Raw genomic sequence first — 22,491 nt, 5'->3', positions numbered from 1 at the left:
AGTTTCATCAAACCTACTTAATTTCAAATGAAAAGGCAATAAAGGAAAGACTCTTGCTAATGTTTTAGCATTCATCATCTTTCCAATCATCTTTAATATCATGAGATGCTTAACCTCTGAGCTATGCCATTTTCTACATCTGACAGCTGGTCCATCAGCTGGCCTCTGGGAAGCAGATGGGTGGGCTCATGGGCCTAGGTGAGCACACAGGTACACAGACCCTTCTCTTCGCATCCCGAGGGCATGAATAGCTCGTGCTTTCACCAACCCCACCTGGAACTCACTGTTTAGAGATGAAGACCTTCCCCCAGGAATGTGAGTAGAATGGAAGGGGACACCTGAGGCAGAGGCTCGGATGGGCTGGGAGGAGTCCCAGGGTCTAGAAAGCTGTTGTCTCCAAGAGGGCCTCTGGACACCGGTGACTGTTGGGATCTCTGCAACTCCGAGTGAGGGGTGAGCTAGTCTTAAAGGAGCTAGCATCTGGGGTTGGACAGTGCCTGGCAGGTGGAGAAGCGGGAGAGGTGCTGACGGTAAAGGCAACCCATCCCCATCCCCAGAGAGTAGTGAGTCCATCAGTCTCTCATGAATGTGCAGCCTTGGGGGCATTAGCCCCTTCGGGAAGAGGGCAAAGGGTCAGAGGTTCTTGAGATTGTCCATGAAGGAGTGGTGAGGGGCTGGACGTATGGAGAGTGAGTTTCAATTTTCAACAACCATAGTCATAATATATGTGTGCATATGTGTTCAGTTGCTTCAGTCGTGTCTGACTTTTTACAACCCTATGGACAGCAACCCACCAGGCTCCTCTGTCCATGGGATTCTCCAGACAAGAATAGTGGAGCGGGTTGCCTTTCCCTCCTCAAGGGGCTCTTCCTGACCCAGGGATCAAACCTGTCTCTTGTGGCCCCTGCACTGCAGGCGATGTCTTTACCTACTGAGCGACCTTCCATTCCTTCCCACTTGACCCTGAAGCAAATTGATCTCTGGTCGTCTCACATCAGCCCCTGAGACTTTTACCTTGAGTTTCAACTGTGGGTCAAGGGCATTTCCTGGGCATTTCATCTTTAAAGAGCACGACCGGAAGATCACAAGGGGACAACAGCTTTGTCCACTGACCATGTGAACACCTTCTGCTCCACCCCTGGGTTTAGGGTGGAAGCCCCTTCGCTCCGTCTCCAGGACTCCTGCTCACGCCGCCACCCACCTCACACTTCTACAGTGTACTGTGTGCGGTTGTCTTGCTGGTGAACACCAGACGGAGCGTCTTGAGGGCAGTGACCTGGTTAATTCCCCCTGAATCCTTAGCATCTGACATTTGGACGTATTCGTGTATCATAGCATTTGTGGAATGGATTAAATGAGATTAATCAGCTAAATGAGTACCTAAAATGTTTTCCAACCAGGTCTATGCCCTGCACTGTGTTGGCAAAGCCAAAGTAGAATACACCAGACATGGCTCCCCTGCTGAGGCCGCATTCTGATGGAGACAAGTCTAGAGGTGGGCACAGACCCTTTACCCAGAATCATCCTGTCTGACCACTTCCTCTCCAGCAGTGGGACACTGGATCACACTTCCATTTGGAAGGAGAGGAGCCTCCTACTGAAATGCCTTTCATGACCCTAATCAGCACCACCATCCCTTTCTTTTAAAATTGTTTCCATTTCCGATACATGTCTGTGTATGGCCGAGTCCCTTTGCTGTTCCCCTGAAACTGCCACAACGCTGTTTGTTAATCAGCTAACCCTCAGAAGGAAATAAAAAGCTTTTACAAAAGTGGCATCATGTAATCACCCCAAACCCATGAGAACCGATTGGAACCCAAACTATCATACATTCACCCTTTACTATGTTGGAGCCCTAACTCCCGTAAAAAAATTGTTTCCATTGATGCTGTGACTGTGGAATGATGAGGTGAGCAAGCCGAGCTCGTTCAGGATGTGGACAAATGGTCACTTTACTCCTGCCCAGCGTGAGCCCCTCGTCCCTGCTCACTGCCTGGATTGCAGCCGGACATGGCACCAGCATCTTCATTAAGCTGTCCTCGGTGATACATGGATGCCTTCCCCCAGAGCTCAGGCATAATTCCCGACCCATCTACACACTGGGGGCAGGCGGCTTAAACCGCTCCTTCCAGGATATGTTATCTTGAGTTGGCCCTCCCGGAATTTCATTTGTGAGCCAAAGTCCAATTACTCCGCCCAGCTGTGCCCTTGTAAGGGCCCCTCCCTCTCCTGAATCCGCAAGAAGCCCACTCTTCCCTCCAGGGCATCAAGAGGACGTCCACTCAGTGCCAAACTGCTGCCCCTAGCGAGCTGAGGCTCTCTGGAAGGGGGGATCCACACTCAGGGACCTAGGCTTCTAGAGCAGGAAGCCGGCGGGTGAACGGTCAGTGCTGGGTGGTCTGCGGGGGTAAAGGAGGTCAGAGCCCGGGGGAAGCCCGACTTAGCCCTCTTGGCTCTGAACCGCACAACACGCCTTCACACCCGTCTTCCATTCTCCCTCTGACCCTCCGTCTGGGCGTATTTCTGCTTCGGGCATGAGGGACTCGACAGCCACGGAGAAGAGTCAGCTGGACCAGCTGGACCCTGATTCGCCACCATCAGCACCTCAGTGGTGGAGAGATGGTGGAGGCGCTGAGAAAACCAGGCAGTCATTCTCGTGGTCGCCGTTAGAAAGAGGGTGCAGGGCCAGGGACAAACCGGCAGCCTGTCTGAGAGGAGCCGGAGGAGGGAAGCGAGGCTGGCGGCTCGGGGTGGCCGACGGCTGCGAGACCCCCACTCGGAAGTCCATCGGGCCGCGTGCGGCCCGCCGTGCAGCCCTGGCCTCTCGGGGTCGGCGGGCTGCGGGCTCCTCCCTGCCTGGGCTCGGCCTCTGTCAGCCTCCTGCCCCCACCCCTCCCCGCTTGCCAACCCTGCAGGCGGGCCCTGCTTCTCACCAGTGGGCATCGCCAGTCCCATCGGCAGGCGCCCGCGGAGCCCTGTGGGGAGCACTTTACTTGCCTCGCTACATTGTCGTTTAATCAGTAACTACTAAGTTAGGCTCAGTCTATGGATGAGGAAGCTCAGCAAGGTGAAGCTGTCTTCTCAAGGTCCCACGGCCAGTGACTGCCCAAGTCAGAGCTTGACTCAGGGGTGGCCATGGGGACCCCGAGCTGGTGGACGCGTCCAGGGACAGTCTCCACCAGCCTCCTAGACCAAGGAGGGTCTCAGAAATACTTCTGGCTTTCCAGAACGTTTATCACTTCTAGGGTTCACTGGTGTTTGTACTGAGGAGGCAGTTTCTGGCTTTCATTAAAAAAAAAAAAAAAACACACACACAAAACCCTAGAGTGACAGAAATAACGAGTCCTCATAGAACACTGGGCACCCCTCTTCCTGACTACTTCAGTGTGCCCAGGTCAATGGCAACATATTGCCTCCACGAAATTCCAGCTGTGCGACTAGTAATGAACGCAGTCACAGCAGCTAACTCTCATTAAGCACCTGTTATGCTTGGAAATGTTGTCAGCGCCACCCTAGGGGGCAAGAGAGACACAGAGAGGGTGTGCGGTGCCCAAGGTCACACAGCCTGACCCAGGGCTGACTCGACCCCTTTAATCCCTGCACTCCACAATCTGGCATGTTCCGAGCTGGGTGAGCAGCAGCCGTTCAGTTAGTCAGACTGTGAGCCAAGCAGAGGGGAGACGGGGCGACTGGGGTGGTGGTCTGCTCGTGGAGGAGGTGGGAGGGTCCCAGACCAGAGAACATGGTCCCATGGTGGTGGGATCTTCGGGGACGACAGTGAAGGAGCGAAAAGCCCAGGAACACCCGGGCTTCCCAGGAGGAGCTAGTGCTAAAGAATCCGCCTGTCTGAGCAGAAGATGCAGGAGGTGCAGGTTCGACCCCTGGGTCGGGAAGATCCCCTGGAGTAGGAAATGGTAACCCACTCCAGTATTCTCGTCTGGGAAATCCCATGGATACAGAGTCTCTGAAGAATCTGACACAGCTGAGCACAGTGAAGGAACGAGAGTTGGAGAAACTGAGAAAGGAATTCGGAGCAGAGAGCTGAAAGAGGAAAGGGTTACCAAGGAAAGGTCTGTCAGCTTCATGCTTTTGTATCAGTTGAACAAGGGGTGTCATGAGGTTATTTGTTGGGTGCCTGCGGGGATTTATGGTGGGAGGCATTTGGGTTAAAGAATTGGAAGGAATAATTCTGAGCTGCAGTTGGCTACCAGGGCATTGAGTGGTGTGTGTGTATGTGTGTGTGTAGAGAGAGAGAGAGTAAGGAACAGATAATCAGTGCAGAATGCCAAATAATTCTTTGAAACAATCGGCGTATAATTGCTTTATGAGGTTGTGTTGGTTTGTGCTCTCCAGGAAGGGGATCAGCGCTCTGTGCACGTACATCCCCTCCCTCGGGGGCCTCCCACCCCCTAGGTCATCGTGGAGCCCCGAGCTGAGGCCCCTGTGCTGCACAGCAGCTCCCCACCAGCCGCCTGCGTTACACGTGGTCGCGTATACTTGCCAGCGCCACCCTCCCAGCTCGGCCCTCACCCGCGTCCATGGTCTTTTCTCCAGCACTGTCTCTATGCTTGCTCTGCAAGTAGGTTCATCTCTACCATTTTTCTTATCTGCCATGTTCAAATGTCACAGCAGCTTCGGAGGTGGCTATTTGGGTCTGTTTTTTTTTTTTTTTTGTCATTCCATATACACACAGGGCTGCTCTACTGGGATTCCAAGGGCTTAAATGGTGCTTTCAATTGCCGTTCAGTTTACAGAGGAGAGCTTTTGTCTTGACTATAGTCTCCAGCTTGTCATTGCTCAGCTCGCTCCCTTCAAGTGAACTGCAGTGTTTTTTTTATTCATACGAGCATTTTGCCACTAGTTCAGCAATTTTGCTTCTTTTCTCATTCTCAAATGAGCGTCTGCTGGGACTGCTGAGTGAATTCTGCCCTGCATCTGTGCTCCATTCCTGTGACATGGGGGAGTTAAGACACTTCTAACTTTTAATTTCTTCTAAAATGAGCTTCCAACTTCCTCCCATGCCCACTCGGATGTTTTCACCGCTGACAGTGTTTTAGCTTTATTACTTATAAAGAACAGCTCTAGGAGACATCTTTTTGGCTTGGAAATTCCACTGAGTTCATGCCTGGCAGTTTCCCTCCATACAGACCTTTGTGAATACCCTTTACATTTGGATTCTTGGGATTCCCCCCCCACCATCTTTTTAGAATACTGTTTTGGAGTGAGTGGGTCCCCATGGATAAAGGAAATTTCTTTGGAATCCTAAACTCCTTGCAACCAGCTTATGATACAGCTGTTCAGGGCAGTGAAAACACCATAGGGCTGGTACTTGGTAATAATTCTGACTTTATTTCCACTTCTATCTCTGAATAAAAGATGAGGTCACAGATCAGGAGAACCATATCTTTACATGCAAAGAGCAATCCTATTTATATTGCAAAGGCCAAAAACAAAAAGGTTGTGGTTAAGGGTAAGATCAGAGAAGGCAATGGCAACCCACTCTAGTACTCTTGCCTGGAAAATCCCATGGTTGGAGGAGTCCGGTAGGCTGCAGTCCATGGGGTCAGGAAGAGTCGGACATGACTGAGCGACTTCATTTTCACTTTTCACTTTCATGCATTGGAGAAGGAAATGGAAACCCACTCCAGTGTTCTTGCCTGGAGAATCTCAGGGACGGGGAGTCTGGTGGGCTGCCATCTATGGGGTTGCACAGAGTCGGACACGACTAAAAGTGACTCAGCAGCAAAAGGGTCAGATGCTCTTGGTTTTATTCTTAGCTTACCAGATGTGTGACCTCGAGAAAAGTATTTTAAGCTCTCTGTGCCTCAGTTTGCTCAGCTGTAAATGGAATGGTAATAAACTCCTGTCTGATTAAACCTAAAAGGATTAGATAAGCTTATGTACACACAGAGACTGGTACACAGTAAGTGCTTAATAAAAGTTGGCTATGTTGCTCTTACCGTAGAGAACACAGGGCTTCTGTGTCTCTGCTGTTCACCATAATAGTCATGCGCTAAGCTAGAACTGTTGGAGGAGGAAATGGCAACCCACTCCATTGTTCTTGCCTGGAGAATCCCATGGACAGAGGAGCCTGGTGGGCTGCAGTCCATGGGGTCATACAGAGTCAGACACGACTGAAGTGACTTAGCAGCAGTAGCAGCAAGCTAGAACTGTGGGGCTGCAGAAGACTCTTGAGAGCCCCTTGGACTGCAAGGAGATCCAACCAGTCCATCCTAAAGAAGATCAACCCTGAATGTTCATGGGTTGATCCTGATGCTGAAGCTGAAGGTCCAATATTTTGGCCACCTGATAAGAAGAACTGACTCCTTGGAAAAGACCCTGATGCTGGGAAAGATCGAAGGCAACAGGAGAAGGGGGTAACAGAGGATGAGAGGGTTAGGTAGCATCACTGACTTGATGGACACGAGTTTGGGCAAACTCCGGGAGATAGTGATGGACAGGGCAGCCTGGTGTGCTGGGGTTGCACAGAGTTGGACACGACTCAGTGGCTGAACAGCAACAACAGCAAAAGCTAGAGAAGAACTGGTATAGGCTCTGGCCACTAAAGCTGTGGCCTCTTCCAGGAGTTGCTGCTGTAATGGGGTGATCGATCTTTATTACTAGAAGCCCAAACTGCTGTTCAGTAACATTTCTCATTCATTAGCTAAAAACAGTCTCTGACAATCAGACATTTGTGCCTATGGTATTGAATAGTCCTTAAAATAGAACAGAAAGAAGCATCAGACTGACTCTGTCTGGTGGTAAATGTGTTATGCACTTCAGTTTGATATCAGCCAGTGCCCTTGCAAATCAAACTCACCACACCGAATCCTTGGTGAGTTTGGAGTTCACGTTTCCCGTCTTCTTCCAAGAATATGTCCAATTGCAAGTTGGCATCATTGTCATGGGCTGAGAAATAGTTGGTGACGACTCGCGCTGGTATCCCCAGGCATCGCAAAACTGCAGGAAAGAAGGACGGACCACAATTAAACAGATCGTCAAGATCTAATAAACATCGAGTGAGCAATCCCTTCTCAGGAGGGACCTTCTTCTTGACCAACACGCACATGTTGTTCTCAGGTGTCCAAAGCCAAAAGGGGCCTGTCGCCAAGGATCAGAGAAGCAGACAGAAGCCTTTCTGGGGACCAGTGGGCGCCAAATGATACCAGTGGGAATGGGATCTTAGTAACAGGGTTCCAGTTTAGTTGCTAATCACATGATCATCAAAGTAGGATTATTTTAATTTCGCTAATGGCCTGTGTTTCTGAAAATAAAAATTTAAAAACCCCAGCTAATAGGAAATCAGGAATTTACCAAGCAGACCCTCAATGTGGTTTGTTTTCCTGGGTGGAACTTGCTCTTGTGACACTTGGTGGAGGGTGACACCACAGATTCATTTTAATTGTTAGATAATAAATTACCTGGATGCATCTCTTGCCATATGTACCTATTGATCAAACTTAATCCAATGCCCTTCCTGGCTCCCAGGACGCCAGACATCAGTGCTCATTGAAAATAATTCAGCTGACAATTTTAAGATTAATGACTTGCCTTTTTTCCCCCCCTCTCAGAATTGTTTAGCATTTTTAACCAAAGGCTATCCACCCCCTTCAATAGAACAACCTTGGAAGTCCAAGCACGAGTCTGGTAGAGACTCAAGGGTCCTCATTAAATGACTTAATCTTCACACCCCAAGTGACACCACCTGCCTCCCACTCCCATCTTCCTCTCTGGATTTACAACCCTGACACACACTGCAGTTTCACCAACACAGTGATCGGCACTCTAGCTCTGTTCCTACCTTAGCACCAATTCATGTGATCACAGGGTGAGGTTTGTCCCAGAGTCTGCTGAACTCGTAATTTTAAGCCAGATGCAGCTTGATACAGGGCACCAGGACCTCCTCCCCTCCAAATTCCCTTTTCAGGTTTATCCTCATGGTGGCATCCCTACACTGGGCCTCTGCCTTATCACCAGAGTCAGTTTTCAGGAATAGATCTAATGATCCTTTTATACAGAAGGCATACTTGGGTGGAGGGCTTCCCAGGTGGCTCAGTGGTAAAGAGTCTGCCTGCAAAGCAGGAGGCTCACGTTTGATCCCTGAGTCAGGAAGATCTCATGGAATGGCTACCCTCTCCAGTATTCTTCCCTAGAGAATCCCATGGACAGAGGAGCCTAGCGGGTTACAGTCCATGGGGTCGCAAAAGAGTCGAACATGACTTAGCGACTAAACAACAGCAACAATACGTGGATGGAAGTTGTTGACCATTTTATCTGTTTCTGAACCTAAAGAATCACACTGGGATAGTGAAACTGCAGGCGTTAAGGGGACGTGGGGAGTGCTTTGTGTTTTCCTGGGAACATTTCATCAGAGAGGCTGTCTCCGCCAAGCCCCTGGCACACAATCTTGGCTTGGGAACCATGGAGGAGGGGGCCTTCCTCCCAACTGTTAGCTTTCCTAAAGTTCAGGCTTCCATGGGGAACTCCACAGACCAGGCTTCCTAGGACACTGATACCTTGGCTCCACTGCCCTTCATTGCTCCCAGGAAATACATGTTCCTGTAGCTCTTAAGTATATGGGAATGGCTAAGAAAATAATCCTACTCAGTTTGATGCCATAGAGAAAAAAACATGCAAGACAACACTTATGGTTTCTTCCCATGTGGACCTCTGACTGGCTCTCAGATGGTCACAACTTTGAGCTGAAACTGACAGTCTTCCTGATCATTTATAAAAAATTATCTCATCCTGGCTTCCAGCCTTCAGACTCTCCTTGATTTTTCTGATTAAAAACCATGCTAACTGGATAAAGCAGTCTTTATTAGTGAATAAGTAGAAAGGACACTTTGACTTGAGTTTCATGTCTTTCTTGTAGGGTCTGGCAATGGCATGAGAATGATTATCATTACCAATGATGAAGACATACTGAAATAAATGTATTTTTTAAAAACTATTCACTGAATTAACAATAACATTGTCTGGGCCGGGACAGACAAATGCCATATTGGAAAATAATGCACGAGGTGGAAGAGAATGGTTCTGTTCCCGTGTGTTTTCCTCTACGGTTTGGATGTTGGGTAGATTAAAGGCAGGAGGGGATGCCAGGGAGTAAAGATCGTTCATTAAGTTCTGGTGTCTAATTGCTCAGGGGCATTGAGACTCATATATAAGAATTGAGATAAGCCCTCCTGCCACCCACCCTCCACAGCTAGGGTAAAAACTAAGTGGGCGTATTTACAGAATTCTCAGGGATACACAGTAAGCAAATAAGCATATTTGTAAACCTTCTGAATAACAAATAAGTCTACATCTTATTATTTATTATTTTAAATTTTGCTAATTTAACCGTTTTTAAAATGTGGAGGTTACTAATTAAAAATTGTATATCCTTCCCCCACACCCTTTCCTGGCCCCAAGACTCTCCATTTTGCTGAGGGTTGAATGATGGATTATGTAGGAAATTGTCTTTCATTCTTTCTATAAAGGTTCTGCAGTCAAAGAGAAATTAGGAGCATACTGGCCCCGTACGATTTAACTATGCATTGACTATATCCCAGAGTAGCCATCCACAAATTCTATAGATCCAACAGAGATTGCTAGGTCCCTTCACCAGGTTATAGACTAAATGTCTTGAGGTGACATTTCCTTTACATTAAAAAAATGTTTACTCAACTGGATACTTACATGTATTAAAGACACCAGCAAAAACCCAGCACTGACCATAGCGGACTGGTTTCTGAGAACTCTTGTATTCTAGGAGGATGTCAACACTTCCGGTCCAAGCTGATGGGGGAACACCATAAGCGTAGACATTGTCCCAGGAGCCAGCAATGACGCCTTCGTCGTCCTTGGCATTGATCTAAACGAGACCATGACAGGTGAGAAGGAGCCAAAGTCCTTTAGAAGAGTCCTCTCCAGACTCTGACTCTGGGCGACCTAAGGCTTCCAGCGCCTTCTGTGTTCCTGCATGATGAAGAGTTCTACTTCTGTTCAGTTCACGGCTACTTATCAGGGAAAGTGGTGTGATGACTAAGTGTGTGAGGGTGAACCAGATGGCCAAGGCCGCCTCTTAAACAGCGTATGATTCTGGTGAGGTGGTGCTGAGTAGCAGGCAGGAAGAGTTATCATGGCTTCTCAAGCACTTGGGCCCTTGGTCTGGGTGGAACTATGCTGGAGAATGTGTGAGGAAAAGAGGAAGAAGACTTACAAAAGAAGATGGCTCAAGGAGGGATCTTGTCTTGATAGAAGGAAAGCTAAAAATTGACAAATGATGTTAGATGTTAGCATGGGGGCCCAAAGTCTGATGGTCTAATGAGGTTCGATTTTGATGATGAGTAGCTGACTCTAATAAATTGAAAAAATATGTAGGTGCTGTCATAGGAACCATTAAGAGTTAACAAGAAATTAGATTCCCATGGGTACCTTGCAGAGCTTGTTTTTTTAAAAATTGCATGAACAGAAGTATTTCTTTATAATTGTTTAAGGTGATTATAAAATTTTGTTAACAGATATTTCCAGTTACATTAAGGACCTTGGGTATTATAGTTTAAATATAAGGGAGATGTAAGCAAAGAATGGCAAACTTGACTATTTGGGGGAAAAATTGCTACACACTCAGACGACAGTCATTTGGTAGCTGCTGCTGCTCCTGCTGCTAAGTCGCTTCAGTCATGTCCGAGTGAGACCTCATGGGATTCTCCAGGCAAGAACACTGGAGTGGGTTGCCATTTCTTTCTCCAATGCATGAAAGTGAAAAGTGAAAGTGAAGTCGCTCAGCCGTGTCCGACCCTCAGCGACCCCATGCACTGCAGCCTTCCAGGCTCCTCCGTCCATGGGATTTTCCAGGCAAGAGCACTGTAGTGGGTGCCATCGCCTTCTCCACATTTGGTAGCAGGAGACCTCAAGTGCAGGGAAAAAAATGTTTTATGTTTAGATGATAAAACTGGGGCCAGAAATGAACAGTTTCAAGGCATCCTGTCAGTTTCTTGGGGGTCACTGCTGAATGTTAACGTCTCTTGCTGTAACTTGCATCATGTTTAATCACAGTCAGAGAATGTCTAGGTGGGGAGCACTAAGAGTTTTTCCAGAAACTGATGCCCCTTTAACAATGCTTGTATGTTGACATGACCATGGTTTATAGCCTTGCTCCTCAGTGTGTGGTCTATAGACCAGCAGCAGCGGTGTGCCGGGAGTCTATTGGAAATGCAGGCTCTCAGGCCCCTCCCCAGGCCTGTTGAATCAGAAACTGCAGTTTAACAAAATCCCCAGGTGATCCGTGTGCACGTGAGTTTGAGAAGCATAGGTTCAGATTATACTGATGAGACTTTAGTAAACAAAGTGGAACATGTGATTAAAGCAGGTGCATTCAGATTATGAAAATCATAGAAGAGATACTAAAATATGATGAGTTTTTATGTGTTCCTGGCCTTGCCAATTACCAGCTCAGCCTCAGCACTTCCCCAGACCACTTTCTTAGGCTTATTGAGTTTAGATTTATAAGCGTTTATTCCCCAGTGGGTCGTGAGCATATTGAGAACACAGATAAAAATCTATGCCTTTCTGACTTCTAACAAGTATTGGCAATGAGCAGGTGTTCAATAGTTGTGGAATAATCTGTTGTATATCCAACAAGCATGTAGGCATTGTGCATCTGAATAAGACTAAGATCTTCTCTGTGGAAGGACATGGAAGAGGAACCCATCAAGCAGAAGGAAAGGTTCCTAATGCAGAAAGACGTCCAGGGAGAGTGGACTCCCAACAGAGGGAGTCATCAGCTTTCTTAGATTGGAGGGTGGTGGTGGCTGTGGTGAGCCGGGGAGAGAGAATGACATAAAAGCCAGGTCTTGAGAGGCTGAGGTTCAGCAAAGGTTATCTACATGGAAGAAAGAGTTTGGATAATTGCTTGGTACCATGAAGAACTATGACAAGTTCAGGGATCTGCAACAAGAATTATGTAAGTAGGCAATATTGGAGGAAGTAGAAAGCACTAGAAGGAAACGCTTAAGAAGTGCAAGCACACGCAACTTCTACTGTTTTTCCCTTTTGACTCTGTACCGTTGGGTTAACGTGAAGGGAAATACCCAGCCACCAGACTCCTCGGTGGCTCAGTCAGTAAAGAATCTGCCTTCAGTGGAGGAGACCAGGGTTTGATCCCTGGGTCAGGAAGATCCCCTGGAGAAAGAAATAGCAGTCCACTGCAGTATTCTTGCCTGGGAAATCCCATGGACAGCATATTTTAGAGGAGCCTGGTGGGCTACAGTCCATGGGACCACGGAGAGTTGGACAAACTAAGAGTCTAAACCGTCACAAATACCCAGTTAATTTGTTCAATATACAAAAAAATTGAGTCTTTAGACCCAACTAATTGCAAACTCATGCCTTTGACATTAACTTTGACTTTATCCTGTAAGTCCATGAAATGACTGGCATGCAGCAGTGTTTAGCTGACAACTTTGGTTCTATTCATGATCAATAACTCTCCTTGCAGTTGAATTGATTATCTAAATCTGCATCTATTATAGTGAAGCCTGAAGAGTGCTATGATGTAGCTTGATATTTGTAAGTGGATCCAGCTTTAACTCACATTACCAGTTATTTATCCTTATCATTAATAAATAGAATAGGGCAATGAATCTCAGAGGTAAAAGTTCCTAAACTAAGGTTCTGATGACTGACTTTCAAATAGCCATTAATTAAAAGTATTATTTATAGCCTATAGCTGAGACCAATCAGCCAAAGGGAAGAGAAAGAAAAGGAGCTCTCTCCTCTACAGTCCTTTTAATTGTTAATGCTGAGCTGTTCCCCCATTCTAGACAAATCACACTTCTCATTTATTAGCATTTGGCCAGATTAGCTACTGTTTTCTAATTAGGAAATTGATTTCTAGGGAGCCCAGATACTGAAAGAGATAAGTCTTAAGTGACATGTGTAAAGGGGTAAAGTCATGTTCTCCTCCTGAGACAACAAGATTGGCGTCGGGGGCAGGTCAAGGGCATGTTGGTCCCTTTTCCTGCCACAGCTGACTGTTGAAACCCTACCACGAGCTCAGAGTCGGACGAACGGCAGAATGAAATGTCTTGGTCCTGCATCACTGGTGGTCAAGGAGACAAGATGAGCCCAGAACTTTGGACATTATTCAGCCTCAACAAGGGTTTACTAAATTGTCCTTTCATAATACCTACGATATTGGAAAAAATTTAAAAACCAGACCCTTCAAAAGTCACTATCAGCAGCCTCAGTGGCAGGACATAATTCAGGGACATTTCAAAAGCTGGTCCAAGAAAAGACGGAGGTTTAGAGGTGGACAGAGGGGCAGCATGGCTCAGCTTCAGCACCAGGACTTCAGAAGCCTAACTGTCAAGTCAACAAAATCCTGAGACTATACATTTGCATTTCAAAATCTGGAAAGAAGCAAGCTGAATTAGAATGCAGATTTTTTTTTCCTTGTTCTGGTGGGATTCATGGAAATAATAGCTGTGTAGAAAGGGGTGGAAAAGGGTCTACAGCCCTAAAAAGGTAAGAGTCTGGGACTGCAGTGGGGAAATAATGGAAATCCGGAGTCATCCCCTCGTGGGAACGAGATTTGCCTCCAGGTAGGTGGAGTGGATTCTGGAATGAGACATTTAACAGGATCCTCAAAGAAAGAGCAGAGACCAATAATGCCCTTTTCCGTTCCAATCTGTCTCAGGGTACAAAAGGGTAGAATGAAATACACTGGCCTCAAACAGTCATTCAGAGGTGAAATCAAACTAGTCTTGGACTGGAGAGTCAAGATTTTATCTACAGTTATTAATTACAGCAAATAGAACACTTGGAGAAGAGTTTTGCAAGTATGATTTTTTTTTTGAATTTTTATGTTTAAATTTTTCTTGATTGTTTGAATTCTTTTTTAGAGAGCATTATTATCTTTTTAACCAAAAATTATAATAGACTTTTCATTAAAAAAAAAAAAACTGGAAGCAGATATGCCAATATGCTGTGCTCAATTCTTGCAATGAGAATACACATAATTGCTATTTTCTTCTTTAAACATGTTTAGAATTTTCTCAAATATTTACCTGAGAGGAGAGAATAGTTAAAATTCCTTTTGTGCCCAGCAGGGTGGGCTGCCTCTCTGAATTCAGGCTTAGGTCCATTGCATTTTGCATAATTACTATTTTTTCTGCTTCTTTTTAAATATGTAAAGGTATTTTCTTATCCTGTGAGCACATTTTATATGGCTTTGATAAGGTGACTTTTCTCTGTTATAAACCTATTATATTCTATTAAATTTCACTGTTGAAGTTATGTTCTCATAAAGGGTAAGATTTCTGTAATTCTTGCAGAATACCTGATTTTGCCTGTAATCGTTTTTCGAAGACCACTGGATATAAATTTTGGACAACTTGAGCTAGTTTCAAAGGCAGAGAGTTAAATTTGGGAGGGAGAAGAGCTTTTCCTTGAAGAAGAACCCATGCAGCTTTTGTGAACAGCGCCCACGTACAGTCTGGTGAAGGTCAGTCTTAATTGTGGGAGGAGGTTGTACAGTGTGTGTCTAATTGCGTCCGTGACGCTCCAGGGTTCCAGTCACTTTGGAAAATGGACAGATTCTTATAAAGTGAAACATATACATGCCCTATGATTTAGACATGCCTGCTTTAACCGCTTATCTCAGAAATACAAAAATATACGTACACAAAGGGACTTGTACAAGAGTCTTCTTAATAGCTTAATTCACAACAGTCCCAAATTGGAAGCATCCCAAGTGTCCATCCGCAGGTGAATGGATGACAGATTGGGATATCGAGCTTGGTGAAACACTGCTCAGCAATACCAAGGAACAAGCTGAAGCATGTGTAAGAACAGATTGAGGAAAGAACACCAGCCCCAAGTAGTGCCTGGGGTATAAACCCATTATGCGAAGTTTAAGAACAGGCGAATCTAATCTATTCTAAGAAATCAGGATCCTTGTTGTTTCTGGGGATGTGGGTTGACTACAAGAGAGCACAAGGGAAATTTCTGGGCTGTTAGTAATGTCTAAATTTGGGTTGGGGTGGTGATTATCCGAATCAAAGCTCATTGAATTTTACATTTAATATCCATATGTTTCATTGCATGTAAATTTTAATTCAACAACAACGACATCAACAAACCACAGGAACTAACCCTAACCTCTGCTGTGAAGCACACAACCACAATTCAAATGTGCTTTGCTTTGTATATTTGACACAAGCTCTGACAGGAGCGGGGCTTCCCAGGTGGCTCAGTGGGTAAAGAATCCACCTGCAGTGCAGGAGATGCGGGTTCGATCCCTGGCTTGGGAAGATCCCCTGGAGAGGAGATGGCAACCCACTCCAGCATTCTTGCCTGGAGAACCCCATGGACAGAGGAGCCTGGCGGGCTACAGCCCATGGGGTCCCAAAGAGTCAGACACGACTAAAGTGACCGAGCACGCACGCACGCACTGACAGGAGTGGGTAATGAGACTCATTTTTCATGAAAATCATTACAACTAGAGATTATTAATCTTGTCTTCCTTAGTAACTAAGGATCCTTATTTGGTCCAAACGTATTTTACTAATTGACAATCATGAGAGAATAACAAAAGGTGGACCGAGAGAGACAGAGATACTGAGATTTTAAGCTGTCCAAGCACTGCTTCTTTTTCATTGCTTGTCCACTGCTACGCGGTGCAGGGCTGGTATGCAGAACAGGCCTCCCGAAGTGTCTGAACGAAAGCGTGGATGGATGAATGAATGGGTGCATGGATGGATGAGCAGGAAAGGGAAAGAGTAGAGCAGGAAGCAGATGGGAAAGGACGTCAAGAGACAGGAGAGGGGAAGGAGGGAGGGCAGGAAGGGATGCAGAGTGTGTGCCCTGAGAGGGCCTGTCCAAAGGGGGATGCTGGCTTTGCCGCACTTCTGTTCGCCCCTCCAGGGGGTGTCTGTCCCAAGAGACCAGAGCAGCCCCCACTGCAGAGCTCGGAAGGGCCGCTGAAAAGTGTCCCTGTGTTTCAGAAACAGCCGATGTGATTACAAAATAGATGCAGCGTTGAGACCTCATTCCAGGAAGCAATTCAGGGAAAGCAGACATTTAGATTGACTGTGATCATCACATTCGAGAGATGGCTTATAATAAATGTCTGTTTTTCTCCCAAAATATGGGGAGCCCGGGCATAAGAAATGCAACCTTAATAACGGAGAGACCAAGCTGTTTGCGGACAAATGGAAACTTCATTACATTGCTGGCTTTTATCATAGGAGGGAAAAAAAATGATGTCTGAACAGTTCATTGTCTCATCAACCTCCTCCACCCCAGGCTAAGAGCGAAGGACTGAAAAAGACAGGACTTGTAAAAGGATGGCATCTGTATCCAGGGAGCTCACGTGACGCAGGCAGAGGACAGGCAGAGGACAGACACAGGGGCGTGCAGCGGCGTCTGTGGAGGGGTGCGGTCCGGGACCCCGAGATCCTTTCGTTTGACTGGCGACCTTGGACAAGTCATCTGACGTCCTGCTACTCCTGCTCTTTGCTGCACATCGCTTACTTACAAAATGGATACGATTTCTCAAAACTGGCTATGAAAACAATTTCTGTTAGGGAAATTCAAATTTTCTACTGGCTTCCAGTATATTTGTCACTTGTTTCAAGGTCTTCCATAAACACAAACGTAAATCCCTGGTGAATGCGTGCACGCTCAGTTGTGTCCCACTCTTTTCGACTCCACGGACTGTAGCCCCCCAGGCTCCTCTGTCCATGGGATTTCCCAGACAAGACTACTGAAGTCGGTAGCCATGCCCTCCTCCAGAGGCTCTTCCCCACCCAGGACTGAACCTTTATTTCCTACATGGCAGACACATTTTTTACCCGCTGAGCCACCCGGGAAGCCCTTGAATGACGTGGCATTACGCTTAGTTTGAAAGGTGCTGGAGGTGGTCTTGACTCAGTACTCCCCCGTTCATCACTGGATGCCCTTGGCCATTCCTGAACCACAGGCAGGCCTCCTGTGCTCGTGGGTACCTTGAATCCAACTTTAAGAGTTAAATAAACCCTGACTAGAGTTAGTATTTCACCCTGTTGGACTACAATCAGGTTTTTCATGAATCCTAGCTGGTAGATTCTCCAAAGCTGCCGCCCTCGGGAGCTCCTGGTTGAGCTGTGTCGCCACTGGAAAGGTCGCCGAGTCACCCGAGGCCTCTAGCTCTTCCTGCTCTCCCTGAATGAGGAGCCCCGTTCTTGGCATCCCCGGGCACGAATGGCAGAGAGAGAAAACAACACTTTAAGAAAAGAGATAGGGTCAGAGCTCCAGAAACTCTGGATCGGAGCAGAAATCCATTGGGAATCCTACATCTGGCAATGGTCACCAGCCTGGAAATTTTAACTTAGGCATCTGCAAGACTCTGCGGGTGTGTGAGACATTGCCGTCCTTCTCAACACCAAAGGGAGCTGTATCCTGACCTTCACAAAGGTGGTACCGGGTCTAATGGGAATGGTGGCACTCCCATTAGAAGTTTTGATTGGCAGTTAGATAAACCTCTGACACAAGAATGGGGAAACAAGTTATTTTTAATAATCCTGGTGGGGTTTTTTTTTTGATAGATGAAATTTTTCCAAATATAAGATTCATATGGGGAAATGTGAAGAAGCTCCTCAAGGGGAAATGGCTGAGGACAAGGACCCTGGAACACCCCAGTCCTCAGATTTCTCCAGGACAGTTCACCCCAAGAAAAGGATTTTAGCTGCTTATAAACCAAAGGAGCAGTTATATAGTGCTTTAACATTTTAATTTTTTTAAATAAAACTTTTAGGGAGCTGCACTGTGGCTGGTCTCTATATATATATGACCAGGGACTAGACTTCATGTATTTACTTGTGATTCGAAAGTTCATTTGAGGTAGCTGCATGGAATTCCCGATCCAAGTGAATTTGTAAATGTGGTCTGAATACTTGAGATAGTTTGCTGCATGAAGAGGTTTGCTGAATGTGAAGCTTTCCATGAGATGGCCAAGCAAACAACTGGGGAAGAATTAAGCAGGGTTTTGCAGTAGCTTTCTGTGGAGCTGCTGAGCAAAATATCAAAGTAGTAATGTTGTGACTGTCTTTTTCATGCTTGGAAGGGGAAAAAAAGAAAAAAACTGTCGAAGTACTGGGACAAGATGAAGAGGAAGAAAGATGGACAGAGTGAAAAGTAGCTTTATTTACAGTTTATCTGTGAGACCACGTAAGCTTGGGGATCAGAAGCCCTGAAGTCCATTTCGTCTCCAAGGCCTACAGTCATTTATCTTGTGTTGGGCTCTGGGAAACTCCAGGACCTACTCCACTTGTGGTCAGTTTGATTTAGTAGCTGGGGTTCAAGATATTTTTTTTATAACACTAAAGAGTATACTGAACATCGATTGGCTAAAAAAAAAAAGTCCAATCTTGAGTTAGTTCCCAAAAGGCACAGCTAGAATAAGGTATTAATGGGGATTAATGATGGCATTGTGGTTCGATATTAGCAAAAGTCCAGGGTCAAAAATAAATGTGTACACCTCAAGGGAAGCAGGCAAGTCCAGGCTGGCAACAGTGCAAAGACTGGAATTTAAAAATACCTAACTAGTATATTGATACTTTTTCTTCTCTCTCCTTCCAGATTTTCCTCTTAATGTCACCTTTAAAAAAAAAAAATTGCAATTGAATCAAGTAAGTCCCCAGAGAAGAAAGTTTCCTTCTGACTACGTTTTCCTGCAGTGCTTTTGGTGATGGCTATTTGGGTATAATTCCCACCATGAAAAAAGGGTTTTTATGAATAATCACATGGCTTATCATTGCTATGGGTCTTGGTTAATCATTCTGCCTTTTCACTCTATGTCCCAACACTTGTCAGGATACTGCTTTGTGCTGGGAAAACTGTGAGCAAAGCTTCAGGGGTTTGCTTTCTCCTACAACCCTATGCTTATTTCATCAGAGACTTTGGTATACTCTGTTGACAAGTTCTTCTTTCAAGTCTGTCTCTTCTATTAGACTGTTAGCTCTGTGGAGGCAGAAACTATTTTGTTTACAATTGTAATTAGACTTAAGGTGATGCTAGTGGTAAAGAACCCGCGTGCTAATGCAGGAGATGACATAAGAGACACTGATTTGATCCTTGGGTTTGGGAAGATCCCCTGGAAGAGGAAATGACAACTCACTCCAGTGTTCTTGCCTGGAAAATCCCATGGACAGAGGCGCCTGGTGGGCTACAGTCCATAGAGTCGCAAAGAGTTGGACACGACGAAACAACTTAGCATGCATGGAATCTGAATACATGGAATCTGGACGCAGGTCAAGAAGCAACAGTTAGAACTGGACATGGAACAACAGACTGGTTCTAAGTCCAGAAAGGAGTACGTCAAGGCTATATATTGTCACACTGCTTATTTAACTTATACGCAGGGTACATCATGAGAAACGCTGGGCTGGAAGAAGCACAAGCTAGAATCAAGATTGCCAGGAGAAATATCAATAACCTCAGATATGCAGATGACACCACCCTTATGGCAGACAGCAGAGAAGAAAAGAGCCTCTTGATGAAAGTCAAAGAGCAAAGTGAAAAAGTTGGCTTAAAACTCAACATTCAGAAAACTAAGACCATGGAATCTGGTCCCATCACTTCATGGCAAATAGATGGGGAAACAATGGAAAAAGTGACAGACTTTATTTTCTTGGGCTCCAAAATCACTGCAGATGGTGATTGCAGCCATGAAATTAAAAGACGCTTACTCCTTGGAAGAAAAGCTATGACCAACCTAGACAGCATATTAAAAAGCAGAGACATTACTTTGCCAACAAAGGTTCATCTAGTCAAGGCTATGGTTTTTCCAGTGGTCATGTATGGATGTGAGAGTTGGACTGTGAAGAAAGCTGAGCACCGAAGAATTGATGCTTTTGAACTGTGGTGTTGGAGAAGACTCTTGAGAGTCCTTTGGACAACAAGGAGATCCAATCAGTCCATCCTAAAGGAAATCAGTCCTGAGTATTCATTGGAAGGACTGATGCTAAAACTGAAACTCTAATACTTTGGCTGCCTGACACAAAGAACCAACTCATTTGAAAAGACCATGATGCTGGGAAAGATTAAAGGCAGGAGGAGAAGGGGACAACAGAGGATGAGATGGTTGGATGGCATCACCGACTCAATGGACATGAGTTTAAACTGTGGGAGTTGGTGATGGACAGGGAAGCCTGGTGTGCTGTAGTCCATGGGGTCACAAAGAGTTGGACAAGACTGAGTGACTGAACTGAACCGAAATGAACCTAGACTGGAGATTCTCAATAAATATTTGTTGAATGAATGAGTTCATATTGAGTGCTTTCCCACCATCAACGTCTTTACAGCAATTACTGCTCCCATCACCGAACCACAGCACCACCATCATCCCTGTTATCAGCATCACCACCGTCATGGCATCACAACCACCTGTGCCACCATCAAACCGCGTTTGGTGCCTAGTCTTCTTCGGGAACTCTTTCCCAGGGGCTCAATGCCTCTGGCTATTTGGGATTCTCTGATTTATGCCTATCTTCACTTATCCCTTACTTCAAACTTCACCTCTTCCAGAACCCATTCCCTTGGGCCCTTCTTTTCTAGGAGATAGCTACATAACTTGATGTAGGAATTGTGTTATCAGTGTGAGTGTGCTGGTGCTCACCCCCTAAGGTCTAATATGACTTGAGCGCAAGGACAATATCTAACTCTGTTTCAGCCACTTACTGGCCATGTGACCTTGAATGACATCACTTCCAAGGGCCTTCACTCCTTTACCTACAAGACCCCCGGAGAGTCCTCCAGATCTCACGTACTGGTTCTATGTGCATTTTGACACAGATCTCCTGTTAATAAGTCTCAGCTCAAAGGAGCAAACCCGCGAGGACTTCCACGGGGAATAAGTGAGCAGTGTCTGCAAGCATGGTGGCCACGGCTAGGGCAGCGCGCCTCCCTGGAGAGCTCTGCCCATAGCTGCTATCAGATCCAGTCACTCATGGGGCAGAAACAGGCAGGCCCAGGGCCCACCCAGCAGTTAAGGAGCAGGCTATTTTCCTTTCCCCCAGGACCCTGCAGTTCTCGTCACGAGGCGCAGCATACCTGTTTTGATAATCTGACCCGGGCTCAGATTCCATCTCAGGCCGTGTGTGGGTGCTAAGTCGCTTCAATCATTTCCAACTCTTTGCAAAGTTATGGAGTGTATCCTGCCAGGCTCCTCTGTCCATGGGATTCTCTAGACAAGGGTACTGGAGTGGGTTGCCATTTCCTTCTCCAGGGTCTTCTTTCTGACCCAGTGATCGAACCCAGGTCTCCTGCATTGCAGGCAGACTCTTTGCCATTTGAGCTGTCTTTAGGTTGGCCATGTCAGGTTACTTCTCAGTAATTCAGGGCCAAGGATGGAATACTTTATTAGTGGGCGTGAGCAAAATAAGTTTTCGGATGGCACAAAACATTCTTCTAAAATTTTGCTGGCACATCTCCTGGCTATTGTCTTGGTGGGGACGGTCACATCAGATACGAGGTGGAAAGCAAACAGCCAGCAAGCAAGGTGATTTAAAGGAGGAAGTGTAATTTGGGGCAAGTCTCTTCTGTTTTCCCCTAATCTCTTAAAAACAATTTCCTCCCTTGAATCAATCTGCAGTGTAGCTTTGGTAAAATGCCCCACTCCGTAGTTAGAAAAGCCTAAATAAAAGTTCACTTATGTAAGGTTACAGATCTCAGGACCAATCCCCAGACAATGAGACCACAGGAGTTTTAAACTTTCTTTCTCCTGGGTAAACCCAGTAGCCCAAGGCTGTCCAGATTGTCATAAACTTTTCCGATTTTCACATCAAAGTGGAGTAACAGCAACTCAAAATAAGAACCAAATAAGATATGGAATGTATAAAGGAGAAAAAATAGAAGAAAAAGGAACACTGTTTTGAAGAAGAAAAGGATGTTCTTGCTGCCACCGGGAATAACAAATGTGATCTGAGGACAGAGACAGAATTCCATTTTAAAGATGAGGTGAGGCCTGCAGAGGTTGAGGACTGGGCCCCGGGTCACACAGGAAGTGGGAGGAAGGGTCAGAACCGAGAGGCCCGATGTGACCTGGGCCAGGCTCCCCCGGGGATGCTGTCTCCACCTTCTCTTCAGCAGAGAAAGGAAACGCACAGGTTTTGAACAAGGTCGGAAGGTAGATCATCCACGCAGGCCAGAAGAAAAGGCTGTGATCATTGCACAGGCAGGGAGACTGAGCCTCGGAGGGGCTTGGGGCCGTGACTTAGACCTCAGAGGCCATTTGGAAATATCAAAAGACCTTCTTGGTTGTCACAACTGGTGAGCTGATATCTCTGGGGTAGAAGCCAGGGATGCTCCTAAACGTCCTCTGGTGTGTAGGGCAGCCCCCACGACAAGGATCCACCAAGGGGGACTTCCTTGGTGGCCCAGTGGCTAAGACTCCCAGCTCCCAGTGCAGGGGCCTGGGTTCGATCCCTGGTCAGGGAACTAGATCCTATATGTCATAGCTAA

The 22,491-nt window shown here is 46.2% G+C and overlaps 1 protein-coding gene across 1 annotated transcript in view; it reads right to left on the bottom strand.

The window, feature by feature from the left end:
- Positions 1-22,491, bottom strand: part of F13A1 (coagulation factor XIII A chain) — a 143,575-nt gene that overhangs the window by 53,451 nt on the left and 67,633 nt on the right. Inside the window, 3 exon segments of the mRNA NM_001167894.3 lie at positions 6,821-6,853; positions 6,855-6,960; positions 9,685-9,859. Of these exon segments, the coding sequence (NP_001161366.2) occupies positions 6,821-6,853; positions 6,855-6,960; positions 9,685-9,859 (314 nt within the window).

This window comes from Bos taurus, chromosome 23 (genome assembly GCF_002263795.3).
Source record: "Bos taurus isolate L1 Dominette 01449 registration number 42190680 breed Hereford chromosome 23, ARS-UCD2.0, whole genome shotgun sequence".
In the NCBI taxonomy this organism is placed as follows: Eukaryota; Metazoa; Chordata; class Mammalia; order Artiodactyla; family Bovidae; genus Bos; species Bos taurus.
The sequence above is the reverse complement of the archived record's forward strand: the minus strand, read 5'-3'. Positions and strand labels throughout refer to the sequence as shown.